The sequence below is a fragment of the Perissodus microlepis genome, chromosome 12, assembly GCF_051167445.1.
Source record: "Perissodus microlepis isolate ML-2025 ecotype Zambia chromosome 12, ASM5116744v1, whole genome shotgun sequence".
Taxonomy (NCBI): Eukaryota; Metazoa; Chordata; class Actinopteri; order Cichliformes; family Cichlidae; genus Perissodus; species Perissodus microlepis.
This window is the reverse complement of record NC_140472.1, coordinates 32,132,441-32,151,299: the sequence shown is the minus strand read 5'-3', so window position 1 is coordinate 32,151,299 and position 18,859 is coordinate 32,132,441. Positions and strand designations below refer to the sequence as shown.

Sequence of the window (18,859 nt, the reverse complement as noted above, 5' to 3'; positions counted from 1 at the left end):
GTGAGGGGACTCTGACTTGATGTACCAGGTGTCGTTTGGCCGCACCACTGTGACTTCATGACCTCTGGAGTGAAGCTCTTCGATGATGATATTCATGTTGATCCAGTGACTTCCATCCACAGGGAACACCAAGACTTTCCCTCCATTTACCAACAATGTAGAGCATAGCAGCACTGCAAGTGCCAGCAAGTTTGGATGGCACATCTCTGAAAGAGAGTCTGACAAAGATGTCAAGATGTTAGATTATTTCTTAAGCTAATGGTTTGAGTTCAAGAGCTTGTATCACCCTAATAACTAATGAGAGATATACCTGAGATAAAGTTTAAGTTGGGAAAATATGGACTGGCCAATATATAAACTTGGAGGTCAGATGTATTTGCCAGGTCTCCTTTGGTTTTGGCTTTTAAGATAAAAACTCAGATTTAGGATAAGTTATAGATGTAGATTATTATCTTAAAGTCATGAGCCTCTTACTCACAGCAGTGAGTATCTCGTACTGTTGATCTCATTATTGATAAATTAGTGACTTTGTTGCTAAATTTTCATACCTTTTTAACACCGTAGTCACAAAGAAACAGCAAAACAAGAAATAACTTCTGTATGACTAAACAATGATTCCAACAAAAAATGTGAAACTTGTCCTCTTGATTAGAGTTAATTTCAAACGTTACAATCAGCTAAACCTTTTTGTACTTTATTTGAATTCTAGAGTCAACATTTATATATGTAAACTTCATTGAATCTTCTGAATATTCATGTTTAACATTTAAACTTTTACTTTTTGTTTTTAAATATGACTGCTCATTATCTGCAGTTGTTTTCTTTTAAGAGATAACTTAAAGTTTGTGTTCCTTCAGTAAATAGAGGCTGACAAGAAGTTTGGGAGCTAGCGACAAGCATGTTGCACAGTAAAGGTGATTCTGGTGTGGAACCCCAGACTGTTCATATGATCTTAATTAAAGTGTAAATATGAGGAAAAAAGGCAGAATTCACTGTACCATTTGAGAAAAAAAAAAGAAAAAAAAAAAAGAAATGCGGGTGAATTTGAGAAACTAAAGTGAAACTCTAAACACTATGAGATTGTCCTTCAAGTCTTCTTTGGTTTCAATAACTAAAAACTTGCATTGATTCAGGTCAAATTAAATAATGTAAAGAAACACCGATAAGCTTTATTTCTTATTCGAAAGCGATGGTAAATTTCTGTTCTTCAGGATAAGACAAGTTTGAACAAATTCTTCAGCTTTCACGTTCTTCCAGTAAAGTGATACAGTCCAATACTTCACTTTACTCACGCAGCAAATAAGACGTTAGTGCTTCATGAAAGGTAATCACGTTAAACCTAACCCTTCATAGTTTTTCATACACTGTAAACCCGAATTAGTTGACTGAACTCAAAACTTTTGTGGAAACTGATTACCTCAAAAGATTTAAGTACAGAAACTCATCTCTTCTAAGTATGGGGGTACTCAAAATTTGTATTTATTGTTAACCTAAAAATTTAAAATTATATTTTATATTTTATTAATTGAGCTTTACTCAAAGACTGTATACTTTAATTTCAATATTTTTGTATTTCTTGTAGTTTATTATTTTGATGCAACACAATGCAATTACAACCTAAACTCAAATTATATGATTATTAATTAAAAGATATTTATGTTTCAATGTTTGAGTGTAGACTACTAAAAAAAAAGTACAGAAATTCAGTTACTTTACATTTTGTTTATTTAACATTTTTTCATGAAAATTTAAAAACATCACAAATGTTTTTATAAAACCACTAACATGGACATGGGCACCATAAAGTGAGCATTATAAATTCAGTGTAGAACATTTATCTTTTTATAAAATCACAAAGGACGACATCAGTCCTAATTGCAACTTTCACAAAATACACAAAAATGCAAAACAAAAAGTCAAATACTAATCACTTTTTTTTAAATAGAAATGAAAAACAATTTTTTAAAATGGGTACAAAGACGATCAGCTTCCAAATAACCAGATAGGCAGTCAAGTATAGGAAAATTCGATAAACTGATGGAGTTAAATCCACCCAAAGCCTGTAGTAAACTTAGAGTGCTTTAAATAAAGTGCTTCAAACAAAGTGCTCAGTAACAGAGTGCATGTCCTAACAAACATTGCCTTATATTCTTTAAGAGCATGTAGGCAGGGGTTTCAGGGGTTTGCCGTCATCAAGCCCCATGAAGATATTTTAGACAAAGGCAAATGTGTGAACCAGCTTCTTGGGGTCGTCTAAATGCAGAGCATAGATCAAGCCAAACAATAAAGCAAATGCATCTGCAAATCTGGGAATATCACGCATCACCTAGTCGCCTTTCACCACAACAGCCATGCTTGAGGAAGTAAAATGGACTGGACTGGCCGTCGGTAACCACAGTGAGAAGGGCAACTGGAGTGTCAATTAGGGTCGACTCATCCAATGCGTCCGCCTGGAATAGACACAGTATCAATGGTAAATGGCCTGTATTTGTATAGCGCTTTACACATTCAGTCATCCACCCATTCACACACACATTCACACACTGGTGATAACAAGCTACATTGTAGCCACAGCCGCCCTGAGGCGCACTGACAGAGGCGAGGCTGCCGGACACTGCGGCCAGCGGGCACTCTGACCACCACCAGTATGCAATGGGTGAAGTTTCTTGCCCTAGGACACAAAGACCGAAACTGTCGGAGCCAGGGCTCGAACCGGCAACCTTCCGATTACAAGACAAACTGCCAACTCTTGAGCCACGATCGCCCCAATTAAATAAGTAAGGTTGGTTTGAGAGAATGAGACAAGCATGACCTGTAATCTAGCAAAACATTCAGCAGTGTAGTGGGTTACTTTGTAACGAGTTAGGGTACTCTACTTTTTTGAAAAATATACATTAACTAAAGCTAAAGTGTTAGCTTCTTGCACTACATAATTTGTATGTTTGTTATTTTTCTAAAAAAAAGGAATTTTTTATTTCATGACTTTATCTCAAAAAGAAACTAAATCTCGACTTCAGCCTGGTTTTGGGGCCACCTGCAGCATAGCGAAAGTGCTGTGATACGCCTGTGCCCTGCTCCTGACCCTGTGTGTGTGTGTGTTTGTGTGTGTGTGTGAGGGTTTTCTAAAGAGAGGGTATTTTGCTTGTACAATTTGGTAGCTGCTAGGGTATTAAATTGTATTTAAAAAAAATCCATGGCATTTTATCTCACTGGCAGAATTTAAGTGATGCAAAAATACACTTACATTACATGTCTTAAAGAATTCTGGGTCCTCCTCCCGCAGGTATACAGGAAAGGCACGAAGCACTGCAGTGCATTTCACGTTGATATCAGGCGCCTCCTAAAAAGGGAAAAGAAAAGTTCATTTAACGCAAAGTTTTCAGGTGTCATTCTTTGGGGAGAATACATGTTTATGAAACTGCATGACATCGGACTCTACTAAATTTTGGAGACATTTCTTTTAAGATACAACCTTTCTGTCTCTTGTGACAAAGAGTCTGTTTCTTAATCATTTGACAAAAACCCTACACAGTATTTTAAAATAGTGTTCTCCGGATCTATATAGAACATGGGGTTCAAAGCAAGGAAAAATTGTGCGTTTATCAGTGAAACTTTTAATTTGTGTTAATTTTATCATTATCAATATATGAAATCTGCACCTTAAGGGACTTAATGAATGGTTTCTTCTAAAAATTAGAAATGATTGAGTCATTTCACATCATATGAAAATATTAATTTTTAATACAAATTTGGCCCTACAAAAATGGAAACTCAGTAACAAAGATAATGGAGATTCTCTAAACACGAGCGAATATCACAGTAAAATTGTTGATTGGGATTTACACATTGGATGTATCCTCAGTGATTTGGTACAATTATACAACATTATTTTATAAGAACTGAACAACTGATGAAACAACTTACTTATGTGACCACATATGAAGTGTTATAACTTACCACAAAAGGTGAACTGTGCCACTGACCCTTGGTAGATCTGCACATGATAAAAAAAAAATGCATTATAAATACTAACACAGCTATTAATAATTAAACTGGTGGGGTACATTTAAGATGTTAATGTCACAAAATAAAATAGACTGGTAGAAAGAAGTACAAGGTAATGGTAATGGGGGGAGCCATGAAAATATATCTTTTCAACATGATTCAGTGTGACAAAGCAGGGGCATGATTTTAAAAAAAAAACAAAAAAACAGGTCTTTTAACCTAAAAATGTTTTAATGGCCATGAAGAAAGGACTCTTCAATAGATCTTTCAACTCACCTGTGTTTACTGTCTCCACCTGAAATTAATTGCAGTCTGAATTTTTTTTTTCTTCTGTCTTTTTGTCTTCGGTCTTCAGCCTTGGAAGAAAAAATAAAAATATTGAAAACCTTATCAGCACACTAAATATACAACACCTTGCTATATTTCAATTGTTTTAGATAGAAGTTGCCACTGCTAGCTAAGTCACTTTTGAACGATGCTAATGAGAAGAAAAACAAAAACCTGCCGAACAATGAGGCTGCTGTTGTAAAAACGCCAACTTTCTTGCGTTGGCAATGGGTCGTTAAAATATCACTAAGACACTTTCTTTATGTGCAATTCTTATTAAAACTGTGTTTTAATCGGTTAAAACTGTAAAACTAACGACATCATCGGTTTGAAAAAGAGCGCGAACAACAGCGAACAACTACTCACCACCTGGGTCTGTGCTTTTTAAAACAACAGCGCATTCAAAAACAAGTTATTGGCTGCAACATATTAATATACTTGCTTTTTTTACGGAAAAAATAAACATAACGAAGGTTCCGTTTTACTTACAAGTTTCTCCAAATGTGCTCTCCAGTCGCTCGAGAAGGGCAGCCATATTGAACAGAATTTTCTGTCAACGTCGTTCAGGTTAGAGAGAAAACGTCATGACGTAGTTGACGTACACATGCGGAGCTCGGAAAAAAAACATTTACTCAAAAATCATAATTAAGAAAGCAGTATTTACTCTTAACTTCTAAGCCATGTACAATTATAACTGTTTGAATCGTTAACAGAACAGAAAAGTTTTAAGTTCTTTCAACTTTGTGAGGAATTTCAATTGTTATATCCACAAACTTTATAAGTCAGGTAGACTGTTGGGGTTTACAGTGTATATCGTCAGTGAGAATGTTTAGTAGTTTTTCGTCTGATGATCAAAACCTTAGGAAACAGTTTTAAATAAATACTACTCGGGGTTTGGGGTCATTGCTGATGATGTCCCTGTTTAACGGTTAGACAATTGTAGGAAATGTGGTGATTCTTAAAGTGTTTAAACAGCAGACTATTCCAAATCAAATGAATATAAACCCATAACTGATTCATTGATTTGCTTGCTTCATTTACTAACTTTTCCCTGAACAACACTGAAAATAATTTCTATTTTAAGTTTTTAAGATACTGACAAATAAGCAAAAATACATCTGAAATATGAGTAGACCGAGGTCATTAGAAAATGTGAGGTTTGTATAGTTGAATTGAGCTGCACACACACTCAGGTTTGTTACACTACCAGTACGAATTTATCTCCGTCCTTCTTCTGAATAGAGAACAGACGACAAGCATACAAATTTTGTAACACAAGCATCATTCCTTTTTGACTTTGCTTCTGTAAAATAACTTACGCAACAGAAAAATGACTGCTGAAACAAAAATGGTAAATACTAGCAGAATAACTGTCAGCAGAAAGGCTGCCACATCGATCAAGTAGTACTGGATGCTGGACATCTTGTAAGACTCCGTCCTTAAGTGCGCCGCTCCTTTGTGCCGCATGACAAACTCGATCCAGAACATGGCTCGGTCCAGCGGTTTCATAGGCTGATCTCTTTGGATGCTGGACAGCTCCTTCATCTTCTCCCTGTAGGATGGTTGGTAGAGTACCTCCTTTAGCGCCTCCAAGAAGTTTTCTTTGTTCACTTTTGCAATATCAAGGACTTTGGCCACACCTTTTGCTTTCATCCTGAAGAAGTTATCAGCCTGGTCAAACAAAAGGGGCAGGCCAACCAGGGGCACACCATGGTAAATGGCCTCCTGTATCCCATTGGTGCCTCCATGGGCCACAAACACTCTGGTCTTGGGGTGACCCAGGAGGTCATTTTGGGGCAACCAGTCCAAGATTAATGTGTTATTACCAAGGGTGGATGGTCTTTTGCCTTTGTGCCTCCAAATTACTTTCTGAGGAAGCTCTGCAAAAGCAGCAGCAATGTCTTCAGCGATGTCCTCTGGAAGTTTTTCCACCACAGACCCCAGTGTCATCACAATGACACCATGTTCACCTGAGCTTTGCACAAAGTCCTCTAGCTCTTTAGACAGGGGCTTGGAGGGTTTGCACTGAAATCCTGACATGTAGACAACGTTTGGCATTGTGGGTCGAGGAAACTCAAAGGTGAAATCGTTTCTCATCAGCCAGATGTCTGCTGACTGAAACAGCTCCATGTAATGTACATCACTGCCAAAATGACGATGGACAAATGGTTTGTAAGTTGATTCTGTCATATACCAAGTATGTAAAGTTGAGAAGAAAAAGTAGAGCATATTCTGGACACGCTGAATGAAAGTCATCTTGTCAGTCAGCTCTGACCCTGGTATGGGAATGTAAGAGAGTGGGGAAGGTGCAATTACAAAATGGCCATCACCCTGAATAGTCCATCGGACATTAAAGACAAGTGGAAGACCCAAACGGTGAGCCATAAGAACACCTGTACCAATTGTAGGATCAGTCAGAACCAAATCATATTTGGCATCACGGAGGCTCTGCATCAGCTTGGTATCCTCAAACATTCCCTCCACCATCTCAAGCACCTTGACATGCATTTGATACAACTGTTTCACTAAGTCATGCTCCATCGATAATCGAGTCCACAGTGAAGCACCTTGGTGACGCATGGTCAGTGTTTCTATTACAAATGCCCCAAAGCGCTCTTTGTTAAAACCATTCGAGAACTTTATAGGGATGGTCTTGTAGTGAGGGGACTCTGAATTGATGTTCGAGGTGTCGTTTGGCCGCACCACTGTGACTTCATGACCTCTGGAGTGAAGCTCTTCGATGATGATATTCATGTTGATCCAGTGACTTCCACCCACAGGGAACACCAAGACTTTCCCTCCATTTACCAACAATGTAGAGCATAGCAGCACTGCAAGTGCCACCAAGTTTGGATGGCACATCTCTGAAAGAGAGTCTGACAAAGATGTCAAGATGTTAGATTATGTCTTATGAGCAAGGGGTTTGAGTTCAAGAGTTTGTATCACCCTAATAACTAATGAGAGATATACTTGAGATAAAGTTTAAGTTGGGAAAATATGGACTGGCCAATATTTAAACTTGACCACTGCAGGCCAGACATATTTGCCAACTCTGCTTTGGTTTTGGCTTCGATAAGATAAAAACTTAGATTTAAAGGTTAAGATACAGATTTGAATTATTATCTTAAAGTCATGAGCCTCTTACAGCAGTGATCATCCCGAATAGTTGATCTCATTATTGATAAGTTACTGATTATTTGCTAGGTTTCGATACCTTTTTAACACCGTAGCCACAAGGAAACTGCAAAAGTTTTAAATAAATAGATATTACATATTCTGTTCGTATAGGGTTAATGTCTGGGTTTGGGTCATTGCCGATGATGACTTAAACCTCCAAAGGTTTAAGAGTAAAAACAATAAGAACTTTTAAAAAGCGTCATGTGATTAAAAAAAAAATAAATAAAGCTCAAATCTGTCAAAATAAAAAAGCAACCCTTTTTTTTTTTTTATAAAAACAACCAAAACGTAAGTTATGAATGTTTAAGAACACATTAGATGCTATCTAGTCATTCTTATTAAACATAAGAATGACAGTTAAATCCAAGAGGCCAATTTATTTTCCTGATTAGAAGTCGGGATGTATTTAAAAAGCTAACTTCTGAGCCTTGTAATTTCACTTTGGGAATGTGGCATTGTAAAATACTGTGGTATTTTACAATGCACATCGTTAGTGATCTAGATTACTAATCTGAGTAAATAACATAACTCAGTCATTTCAGTTTATGTTTAACAGCAAAGATTGCCATATAGCTAAAACCACCCTGATTCACACCACCACCAGTCTTTCTACAAAAGATTTCCCATTGTTTTTCACTAAGCTGAGGCACCCAACTTTAATACTTGCATAGCTTCCAGATTTTCTGCAGCTCACTGGTTCAACTGCAGTGTGGAAATTCCTGCCTCTAAATCTCAGGAGGTTTAAAAGAAGGCAACAAAGCTGTTTGCTGTTTTTTGTTCCCTCTCAGGTTTCACAGCTGCCAGCATTAGTGGGTATGAAATTATAAAGCAATTATAAAGCAACAATTATAAATATTGTAAAAGCTGCCATTGTTTAATGTTAAATGGTAAATGGACTGTATTTGTATAGCGCTTTACTTAGTCCCTATGGACCCAAAAGCACTTTACACTACATTCAGTCATCCACTCATTCACACACACATTCACACACTGGTGATGGCAAACTACATTGTAGCCACAGCTGCCCTGGGGTGCACTGACAGAGGCGAGGCTGCCGGACACTGGCGCCACCGGGCCCTCTGACCACCACCAGTCAAAAGACCTTTTGTGCTTGCAAGACTTAACATTTTTTCCTTAGTTCCAAAATTAAAATAATCAAAACAAAACTTTATAAGAAAAATCTTTCTGTTTTGCATCAAAAAAAGTAACTCCATGTTCTCTCTGTATTTAATTTGAGAAAGTCTGAACTTGTGTGACCTTTGAAGCTTCCTTCTTTTTTTCGAAAGAAAACAATTTTCCAAGCTGAAATGCATCCGATTCCAAAACAATTCATTCTTTTTCTTGCTTTTGTTCCTTGTGATCAGAACAAACTATGACTGTGAATGAGGATAGTTTATATAGTGAGATTCCTCCATGCAATCATAAAGCTCAGCCTTGTTATTGTTGAGAGGAGACATCTGGGAAATATTCTGTTCCTCTGTGAGAATCCATATGCTACTACTTAGCTGGTCGGTCATGCATATTTCAGAACAGAACTCGCAGCGTAACTACACAAAGAAATGCTCTAAAACAGCATTAAAGGTATTTGGGGTTTACATTAAAATGCCATTTTATCTTCTAAAACTCTTGCTGATCTTGGGTTTTTGATCTAAGTACTTACCTAGAGCGTCCCTGTAAAAAGATCTCACGTTTCAACCAGAGCCTGTTGTTTGTGTGTCCAGCCTGCTTCACAGCCGGTCTCTGAGTGAATGACTGCCGTCGGGCTCTAAGGTAGCAGGAGTAAGGCTCAGAGTCTTTTGTAGTTTTCAGCAGCAAGGTTGGTTGCATAAGAGAAAACTGGATCAGATGTTGTGAACTCTGATCAATAGATGTAGTAGATCAGCGGTCCCCAACACCCGGGCCTCGGACCGGTACCGGTCCGTGAGTCGTTTGGTACCGGGCCGCGAGAGTTGAGGCTCAGGTGTGAAATGTATAGTTTTCAGGGTTTTTATCGGTTTTCAGCGTTATTTTGTTATCGTTTTTATCGTTTACTCGGTTTTCCTGGGTCTTTTCACGTGTGTTATGAATAAATTTTCTTTTTTTCGGTACCGGTACTAGTTTTATTTTGTTGTATTTATCCGCGACACCTTAAAGGCCGGTCCATGAAAATATTGTCGGGCATAAACCGGTCCGTGGCGCAGGTTGGGGACCGCTGTAGTAGATAATACTGTTGCTACAGGTTACTATAGACAAAGGCAAGTGTATCTGAAATGAATGAATGGTTTTGGGTGAAGACATTTGAGGATAAAATGGAAGTAATTGAAAAATTGAAGGCAACATAGAAATAACGTGCAAATGTGGACAGAAAGCAGTAAAACTTTATGAGAATACCACACATGGGTAATGTGTAATTATTAAACAGTTGTAATTGAGTGTGATGTAAGTAGAAGGTTATCGGTGTGGCTAATCAAACAGTGTGTTCAAATAGTGAGTTCATCTACATGAACTTCATTACCTCGCCCTCTAACTTGTTGGTTCACAAGACAAATAAATTGCACATTAAAACAAATAGCAGGCCATGAGTTAATGATCAGGAAAAAAAACATTAATAAGAAAAAATTCCCAAGTAAAGCTGCAATAGAGTTCGAAAGAGTTAATGCAAGTCTTCAAAAGATACATTATACTGTAGGTGTGTCGTATTAATTGATTAATTAATTAATTAATTAAATGATTCACATGATTCTACTGGATGTCCTCACACGGTAGATTAATTGCATTCAGAGACAACAATTAATGATAAAAAGGAATCTACATTTCTGTTTTTTAAAAAACAAATTGAGCAGCGCCGCTTGATATTAACTGACATGACTGAGTGAAGTCAAAGAAACCAAGACGGTGAATAAACTAAATGACATAAAAGTTTGTAAGTAAAGATCCAAATCAGGGAGAGAAATATCATGGCACCAACTCAGTCTAGACAATAATGAAGGCAGAAATAAACTGACAGAAAGGAAGTGAAAATGCAGAAAGCAAAAAAGAAATTATCCTTCAAAATAAAGCAGGAACTAAACTGAAAAAGGGAAACACCAAGACACAGACTAAGGTGAAAATAAGAGGCGCACAAAATATGAAAGTTTAACATTAATTAACTATGAGTCAACCCAAAAGCCATGATGGTATAATATTCCTCTCTGCCTTAGAGCCCTAAATTAATTGTTCAAAATTATTAACCACAGTGATCAGCTATACTGATGATATTTTTATCAGTATATTTCATTGTCATGGGTTCATTAATCTATAATAATCATCCACATAGAATGTGCCACTTCCTCTTATTATGTATCTCAAGTAGTGTCTGAAATGTATATATTTATTCTGCTTTATTTGGATAAATATTTGTAAACATCTTTTTCCTAATTTTCCCTCCCTTCTTCTCCAGCCCCCCCATCCAGAACTCCGTCCAGCAGCCGGACTCCCACTGTGACTCCGTCCCTGCCGAGGCGCTCGGACACCGTCCAACCTCTGCCCTCTCCCAGCAGCACCCTACAGAGACAGCATCTTGACAGACCCCAACCTCACCACACCCAGGTCTCTCCCTCCTCTCATGCAGACGGGAGCTGCTACACAGAGCTGTACCCTGGTCCTCAGAGCTATGTGGAGAGGCTGCAGGCAGAAGAGGGGTCAGCGGGGGTCGACCCACTGAGGGCCGAGGATGGGAATGTGTACTTTTCGCCTGTGGTGGAGACGGTCTCCTGTTTCAAACCCAGCAGGTACCAGTCGCCACTGATGGGAAAAGAGAATAAGCCTCTAGAAGTGGGCGTCCTGCGGAGGGTGAAGGAGCTTCTGGTGGAGGTCGATCCCAGGACAATGGCCAAACACATCACCAAGGCTGACTGCATGGTACTGTTTATAGCTGCTCTAATCAATATTTGTAAAGTAATAGGGATTTTTTTTAAGGTGGACTGCAGCTCTGCAGAAAGGTTTAGGGATTGCTTTATTTTAGTCTGAATGCAGTGGCAACTATGCAGAAGGAAATCTAGGGCTAGCCATGCGTTAGTGATAACAGGTAAACTATGGGGTATTTGTTTGAATGCAAATTCTAAACCATTTCTAAATCAAAGTGTTATTGATGTGTGAAAACATGCAGATGTTTCAGGAGATTTTAAAGTGTATTTTCCTGCTCATCCTGTTTCCGCTAACTGAAATCTAATGCAGCAGTTCTTACATCTGTGTGTGTTCCTAGGTGGCCAGAATTCTGGAGGTCACGCCAGAGGTGCAAAGAATGATGGGCGTTACCTCCGGGATGGAGCTGCTCACGCTGCCACATGGACAACAGTTAAGACTAGACCTGCTGGAGAGGTGAATACTGTTCAACCAGTTCAGCTGTTCATAGCGTGATAGAACGGTGTATATCTGACATGAGCCTTATTAGACTTTTGTCCACCAAGGTGGTTTTTAGTTATGTGCAAAGTTATCTACTAGCAAATGTTTTTACAAACTGGAACCGTAAACTATAATGCTGCTAATTAAGTTAGTAGACTAGACTAGAGAGACCAACCTGGCTTTGTTACCAGGCTATAAGACTTTCTGCTGTTAAGTGGGGCATTTATACACAGGAGTCTGTGGGGTTTGGGTCATTTTTGTAGTCAGGCTCAAGTCATTAGGGAAACTGCTGTTTTTGGGACTTCTGCTTAAGCTTCCTTTTTCAGCCACAAAAGTTGTTACTTGATGTATTCATAGTAATTTATAATTCTTTCCATCTTTTTTTTTAGCCTTCTTTTAACTACGTGATTTATTTAGTCATATGTCTGCTTTCCCTTTCAATGTTGTCTCCCTATTCCTGCTGTTGGAAGTCTTGTTCTGACTTTAAGGACCTCTTTAAGCAAAGTGTGATCACTGTGTGGGCTGATATGACGTGATATAACATAACATTCCTGCAGGTTTCAAACCATGTCGATTATGTTGGCTGTGCACGTGTTGGGCTGCACGGGGACGACTGAAGAACGAGCCTGCCTGCTTCACAAAATCATCCAAATTGCTGCTGAGCTCAAGAGCACAATGGGCAATATGTTTGGCTTCACTGCAGTCATGAGAGCCTTGGAGCTTCCGCAGGTAAACATGCACTGCATGGAGCTTTGGTTATTTGTGTTCATGGAGATAGGGGAGGCATGCAGGAAACAGCCGGAAGAGCAAGGAATGTGTAACAAAGGTTGCCCGGGGTAAAGTTAAACCAGGGTATAGGTAAGAGATTAACAAATATTGACTTAATGGCACAACGTAGTACAATAAACATGAGGCTGTAACCCCTTGCCTACTGTGTATACTGCTATAAGGGGGCGACTCGTTACAAGACGAGTTGGCAGTTCGTCTTGTAACCGGAAGGTTGCCGGTTCAGTTCAGTTCAATTCAATTCAATTTTATTTATATAGCGCCAAATCACAACAAAAGTCGCCTTAAGGCGCTTCATAGATACAGAGAAAAACCCAACAATCATATGACCCCCTATGAGCAAGCACTTTGGCGACAGTGGGAAGGAAAAACTCCCTTTTAACAGGAAGAAACCTCCTGCAGAACCAGGCTCAGGGAGGGGCGGGGCCATCTGCTGTGACCGGTTGGTGTGAGAGAAGGAAGACAGGACAAAAGACATGTTGTGGAAGAGAGACAGAGGTTAATAACAGATATGATTCAATGCAGAGAGGTCTATTAATACATAGTGAGTGAGAAAGGTGACTGGAAAGGAAAAACTCAGTGCATCATGGGAATCCCCCGGCAGCCTACGTCTATTGCAGCGTAACTAAGGGAGGATTCAGGGTCACCTGGTCCAGCCCTAACTATATGCTTTAGCAAAAAGGAAAGTTTTAACCCTAATCTTGAAAGCAGAGATAGTGTCTGTCTCCTGAATCCAAACTGGAAGCTGGTTCCACAGAAGAGGGGCCTGAAAACTGAAGGCTCTGCCTCCCATTCTACTTTTAAATACTCTAGGAACAACAAGTAGGCCTGCAGTGTGAGAGCGAAGTGCTCTAATAGGGTGATATGGTACTACAAGGTCATTAAGATAAGATGGGGTCTGATTATTTAAGACCTTGTATGTGAGGAGCAGGATTTTGAATTCAATTCTGGATTTAACAGGAAGCCAATGAAGGGAAGCCAAAACAGGAGAAATCTGCTCTCTCTTTCTAGTCCCTGTCAGTACTCTTGCTGCAGCATTTTGGATTAGCTGAAGGCTTTTCAGCGAGTTTTTAGGACTTCCTGATAATAATGAATTACAGTAGTCCAGCCTGGAAGTAATAAATGCATGAACTAGTTTTTCAGCGTCACTCTGAGACAGGATATTTAGACTTTAGAGATGTTGCGCAAATGGAAGAACGCAGTCTTACATATTTGTTTAATATGTGCCCCCGTATATTTGTTTAATATGTGCCCCCGTATATTTGTTTAATATGTGACTGTCCGAGCCCCGGTCACAATTCTGATATCAGGGTGCTTTATCACATCCTCAAACAAAAGGTGCAAAGTCATTTATTGATAACTTATTAACCTTTCAGTGATTTTATTAACTCAAATGCAGAAAAGTTTCTTCATTTTATATTTTTTCTTAGTTATTATTAATATACATTTTTAACTTGGCCTGTCTTTTCTGGCAAAGTTTCTGTACATATTCAAAACTGTCTTTACATAAAAAAAAGACATCACCTCTGAATATTTTTAGGAATCATATACATCTCAACTATATTTTCAGACTGAAAAAAATAAAGACAGGGACAATTTCCTTAAGATTAGCTGTCAAACAATTGTGGGTTCAGCTGTGCAGATAATACAAATAGTAAGACAAATTGAATAAAACAAATATATACAAAACAAGAGGAAGGCACAAAAGCAATAGTGTTGTTCTTCGGTCTTTCAGGTGTCCCGTCTGCAGGAGACTTGGATGGCGTTACGGCAGCGGCACACAGAAGGCGCCATTCTCTATGAAAAAACTCTCAGGCCATTTATGAAGAGCCTGAACGATGGAAGAGGTAGAGCGTCTCCTGAACTCGACACCACGTGATAAAAGCATGGAGAAACAATTCCTGCTCATATCTTGGTGCTACACCATTGTTTCCACAACAAACATGATCTCTGTATCTGTCTTTCAACTCTCCAGAAAGCTGTCCACTGTCCAACACCACTTTCCCCCACGTCCTCCCTCTTCTGACTCTGATGGAGAAGAATGCGGTGGTGGGTGAGGAGGGGACAGAACTATGGGAAACGGTGGAAGTTGGGGTGGAAGTGGTCATGTTCCACCTCGGGGCGGCGAGAACCATTGCCCAGCTAGGGGGCATCTACCGCTCTAACGCTGAGAGCAAATTACAAGGTGAGAGACGAAAACAAAATGCAGTATGTCTGCTTTATAACATTAGCAAATGAAATACAAACCTTTAGAAAATTTAAACACGAAAGATCGCAGGGATCCGTCTTGGGACCTGCTGTATTTACTCTCCACACAGTTGCCATTCCACTGCAGGAATATGGATCGCATGTTAGGTGCTGCAGCTTACTGCTGTTCTTCATGTTGTTTCTAATGCGCTTTCACTTTTCTTTCCTTTCTTTTTTTAATACTGCTTTCCTCAAGTTCTAGCAGAAAAGTAGCCTAGCATTTCTTAGCAGCCACTTAAGCGTTGGTAGCCTAGAGCATGTATTTTTTTTTTTAATCTGGAAAAAGGCCAACACCGTGGTTCCAACCAGGTGGCAACCTGCAATAAAAATATAATAAAGTCAGATTGAGGCATGCATGAAATGCATGCAAGTCAAACTACATTTGAAACCTTTTATTGAAGAGACTGGTACATGCTGCAGCATTAAATAATCTGATTATAAAAAATAATTAGGAAAAGTGTTATAATTTCCTAAATCCCATTCTAAGGTCATTCTTGAGCTGATGGTTTATTTTAAGTTGAAGTTTATATTATTATTAATCAGTAATAAATAGCTTCACGACTGGTAGGCCAAATGAACAACCTAAGGCTGTATAGTGAACTGCAAGAACTTACTCTTTCACTTCTCCTGTAAATAAACTCTTCTTTTCTTCTTCTGCTCCTGATGGGGTCTCCATCCATCTCACCCTATGCCCATCATCCTCTGCTGTCACGCCAACCCTCTGCATGCCAAATCTTTTCTGTGGTCTTCTTCTCTTCCTCCTGCCTGGCAGCTCAACGTTCAGCATCCTTTGTCCATTACATCCACTATCCCTCCTCTACATGTCCAAATCATCTCAGTCTTGCCTCTCTAAGAAACCGCTCAACCTGGGCTGTCTTCTGATACTCCTTTCCTGTCTATCCCGGTCACTTCCAATGTCTTTGTCTTGTCTTTTTGTCAGGGGCACCCCTCGTGCTCATCCACACCCGCTCCACCCTGGCTTCACTCTCTTCTTCACCTTTCTTGTGCACTTGTCTGTTCTGATGGTTGACCTCTGATATTTAAACTCTACCTTCATTACCTCTGCTCCTTGCAGCTTCCCTGTTCATCCCTCTCATTCACACATTCTGTTCTTGTTCATGTTTGAGACAGGTCCAGTTACAGGGACCTCTGTGGTAGAAATGGTAGTCCTCTTGTTCCTCTCTACACTCCTGTGCTGCTAATAATGTTAAACTGATGTGATGTTGCAGGTTTCCGGGAGCAGGCCGAAGTCCTGGAGCTTTTCCTGACCGATTTCCAGATGCGGCTGCTGTGGGGGAGCCGGGGGGCCGAAGAGAAACAGGCTCTGCGATACTCTAAGTTTGACCAGGTGCTCACTGCCCTGTCCAACAAGCTGGAGCCACCCATCAGACGACACTGACCCCAGCACTGTTTTTAGAGGCCTTGTTTATGAGCTCATGCCTACATACATGGACAATTACTGTGTTGGACACTGAGAAGCTCCTCCACTGAAAGCTCATTAAAAGGGAAAGCGCTGTGATCTTTCAAACAAGGAGGCTTCCTAAGCGTGTAGACACCAGAACGAAGCAGTGCACCCACTTAGTTCAAATCTGTCACATGTAGCAGACCGGGATACTTGAAGAGTGAGACTGAAATTTTATAAATGCTTACCTTCCCATACCAGCACTTTTCCAGTTCCTTTGATGCTAAACTGATGTAACTCAAGGTTGAGGAACTTTATCTGAAAGCTTCAGCAGAATGAGGACAGCTTGTGAAAGAAACCACTAAATGCTTTGATGGAGTCTCCAGAGAGTGTTTTTATTTTTGACTGAGGACTTGCACTGCTTCAACAACGTCACAGATCAACATTGTCCTGTGTTAGTTTACCTAACACAGGACTGCATCTACTCCACAGTGGCACAGGATGACATGATTTGGAAGTGTAAATATGTGGTGCTATTTCAGGTTACCGAGGCTGTGCCTCAGTCTGATAGGCTCATGTTTGTAAATGTTTTAATCTCCCTAAAGGCTGGACCTTAGCTAAATCCACAAACATATGTCACATTGTAGAATGTAATAACAGAATAACTGTACATCTGCATTTCAGTTTTTGTTTAGTTTTTTGTATCTTTTCAGTAATTAGGATTTTATCATTTGAAGAGAATATTAAATGTAACCTGGGATCAGTTCGTGTTTCCTCTTTGTTTCTTTTTTCTTCTTATTATAACGATGTCACTTTTAATGTAAGGGGAGTGAACTGATCCTAACTGCACGAGTACGGCACACAGGTGCAGATCATTTTTGTAATCTTAAACAGTTTTACTTTTTATTTATCAAAAAGTGTAAATAAACATTTATTTCACTGGAGGTTGTTTTATTGAATAAAAACAGTCATGCTTGTGAGCTAGCTGGCAACTCGAGCCGCGCTGCAGCATACACACCAACATGCCTCACTTTCCCCGGGCCATATAACAAAGCCAACCTCTACTTTTTGTGGTCTATTTAGTTGTAAATTTCCCCTCTCTGCCTTTGACATGTCGGTGCTGAAGCTTTTCTAAATCACTGCCCTACTGTTTCAACGCTTACACCATTAAAGCTTTTACCTACAGGCTTGAGGGGGTTACCGATCACTCCCCAATGTCAGTCTGTGTGTGGCATATTTCTGTGGAGTGATGAACTTGAACATGCCAAACTCTTCCTGTATTCTTCTGCTGTGGTGAATTTACATTTCAAAGTGAATCACCTGCTTCTAAACCCAGTTACAATCAGGAAAATGAAATTAACAAAACCACTTCAGATTTTTGACACTCATTAGTTAAACTGCAGGAAAAGACATAAAGACCTGGATGACCTGTAACTTTGCGATTCTAAATTCAGATAAAACTGAGGCTATTGTAATAGGACCTAAAAATCTAATATGATGAGAAATATGATATCTTACTCCAGATCGCATTACTTTGGCCTCCAGTAACAGTGTGAGGAACCTTGGAATATGTCTTCCATTTGCGCAAAACCTCTAAAATACCTGTTTAGTTGTAAACTTGTTATTAATCTCTGTCTCTCTTCCCCAGCATGCCTTTTGTCCTGTCTTCCTCCCCTCACCTCAATCGGTCACTGCAGATGGCCCCGCCCCTCCCTGAGCCTGGTTCTGCTGGAGGTTTCTTCCTCTTAAAAGGGAGTTCTTCCTTCCCACTGTCGCTAAAGTGCTTGCTCATAGGGAGTCATATGATTGTTGGGGTTGTATTGTAGGGACTACCTTCCAATATAAAGTGCCTTGAGGCAACTGTTGTTGTGATTTGGCGCTGTATAAATAAAATTGAATTGAATTGAATTAAAAATTTGTGACATTTGTTACAGGGTAACACGTCCAAAAGTACAAAGACCATACAAACAAATCATGGAAATGCATCATTAAAAATGCGTCTGTGCCAAAACCCATATATATAAACCCAGGCAGAGAACACTGAACAAAAAGTTCAAGTTTTAAGTGAAGATTCTAAGTTTAAAAACTCGAGCAAGGGGATCAACAGAATAAATGAAAAGAGCTGCAGAAGACGGAACAGAAACGTGTAGAGATAACACATCACAAGAGAATGACGGGTCTATTTTTTACACTGTGAGCTGAACGGGGATGGGAAACAGGAGACAGCTGGAAGCAATGAAGACAATCAGTCAAAAAGTCTGAGTCAAGAAACTAGAGAAAATGATCAGAGTATAAAGGAAAACAACCCAACTACAAAGAACAGCAAGAAAACTCTCATTAAAAATGATACAGTGGAACACTGGTTAGGTGAAAAGAGTCCCTAGAGTGATAAACCAAAGACAGGAAGTTAAAACTTAAACACTAAAACGCTCAAAGCACATCCTGTGCTGAAGTAGCACCAACATTCCTTAGTCTGTTTCCCAAACCTCAAAAACATAAACCTGAGGAACTGAAGGTATACACCCAATTACCATTATTCAAGATGTTTTAAAA

The 18,859-nt window shown here is 39.4% G+C and overlaps 1 protein-coding gene and 2 pseudogenes across 5 annotated transcripts in view; 1 reads left to right on the top strand and 2 right to left on the bottom strand.

Annotated features, from left to right (window-relative positions):
• The window catches only part of LOC146376682 (UDP-glucuronosyltransferase 2B31 pseudogene), a 2,099-nt pseudogene extending 1,577 nt beyond the window's left edge, over positions 1 to 522 (bottom strand).
• sh2d3cb (SH2 domain containing 3Cb) overlaps positions 1 to 17,250 on the top strand; it is a 43,299-nt gene extending 26,049 nt beyond the window's left edge. For both annotated transcript variants that reach the window (XM_084945285.1, XM_084945286.1), the window contains 6 exons: positions 10,928 to 11,388; positions 11,732 to 11,847; positions 12,429 to 12,600; positions 14,393 to 14,504; positions 14,633 to 14,842; positions 16,134 to 17,250. In XM_084945285.1, the coding sequence (XP_084801411.1) occupies positions 10,928 to 11,388; positions 11,732 to 11,847; positions 12,429 to 12,600; positions 14,393 to 14,504; positions 14,633 to 14,842; positions 16,134 to 16,303 (1,241 nt within the window). In that variant the 3' untranslated portion in view covers positions 16,304 to 17,250. The remainder of the gene's footprint in view (positions 1 to 10,927; positions 11,389 to 11,731; positions 11,848 to 12,428; positions 12,601 to 14,392; positions 14,505 to 14,632; positions 14,843 to 16,133) is intronic.
• On the bottom strand, positions 2,252 to 9,252 carry LOC146376681 (UDP-glucuronosyltransferase 2A2 pseudogene; annotated as a pseudogene). Of its 3 annotated transcripts, XR_014801775.1 has the most exons (6): positions 9,170 to 9,252; positions 4,822 to 7,208; positions 4,282 to 4,361; positions 3,958 to 3,994; positions 3,245 to 3,340; positions 2,252 to 2,450 (listed from the first exon to the last, which is right to left on the bottom strand). The product of XR_014801775.1 is annotated as a UDP-glucuronosyltransferase 2A2 pseudogene, transcript variant X2 (transcript). The 3 variants fall into 3 exon arrangements; XR_014801774.1 differs by having other exon boundaries at positions 4,282 to 7,208; XR_014801776.1 differs by lacking the exons at positions 2,252 to 2,450; positions 3,245 to 3,340; positions 3,958 to 3,994 and having other exon boundaries at positions 4,203 to 7,208.
• Positions 17,251 to 18,859: the final 1,609 nt, after the last annotated feature.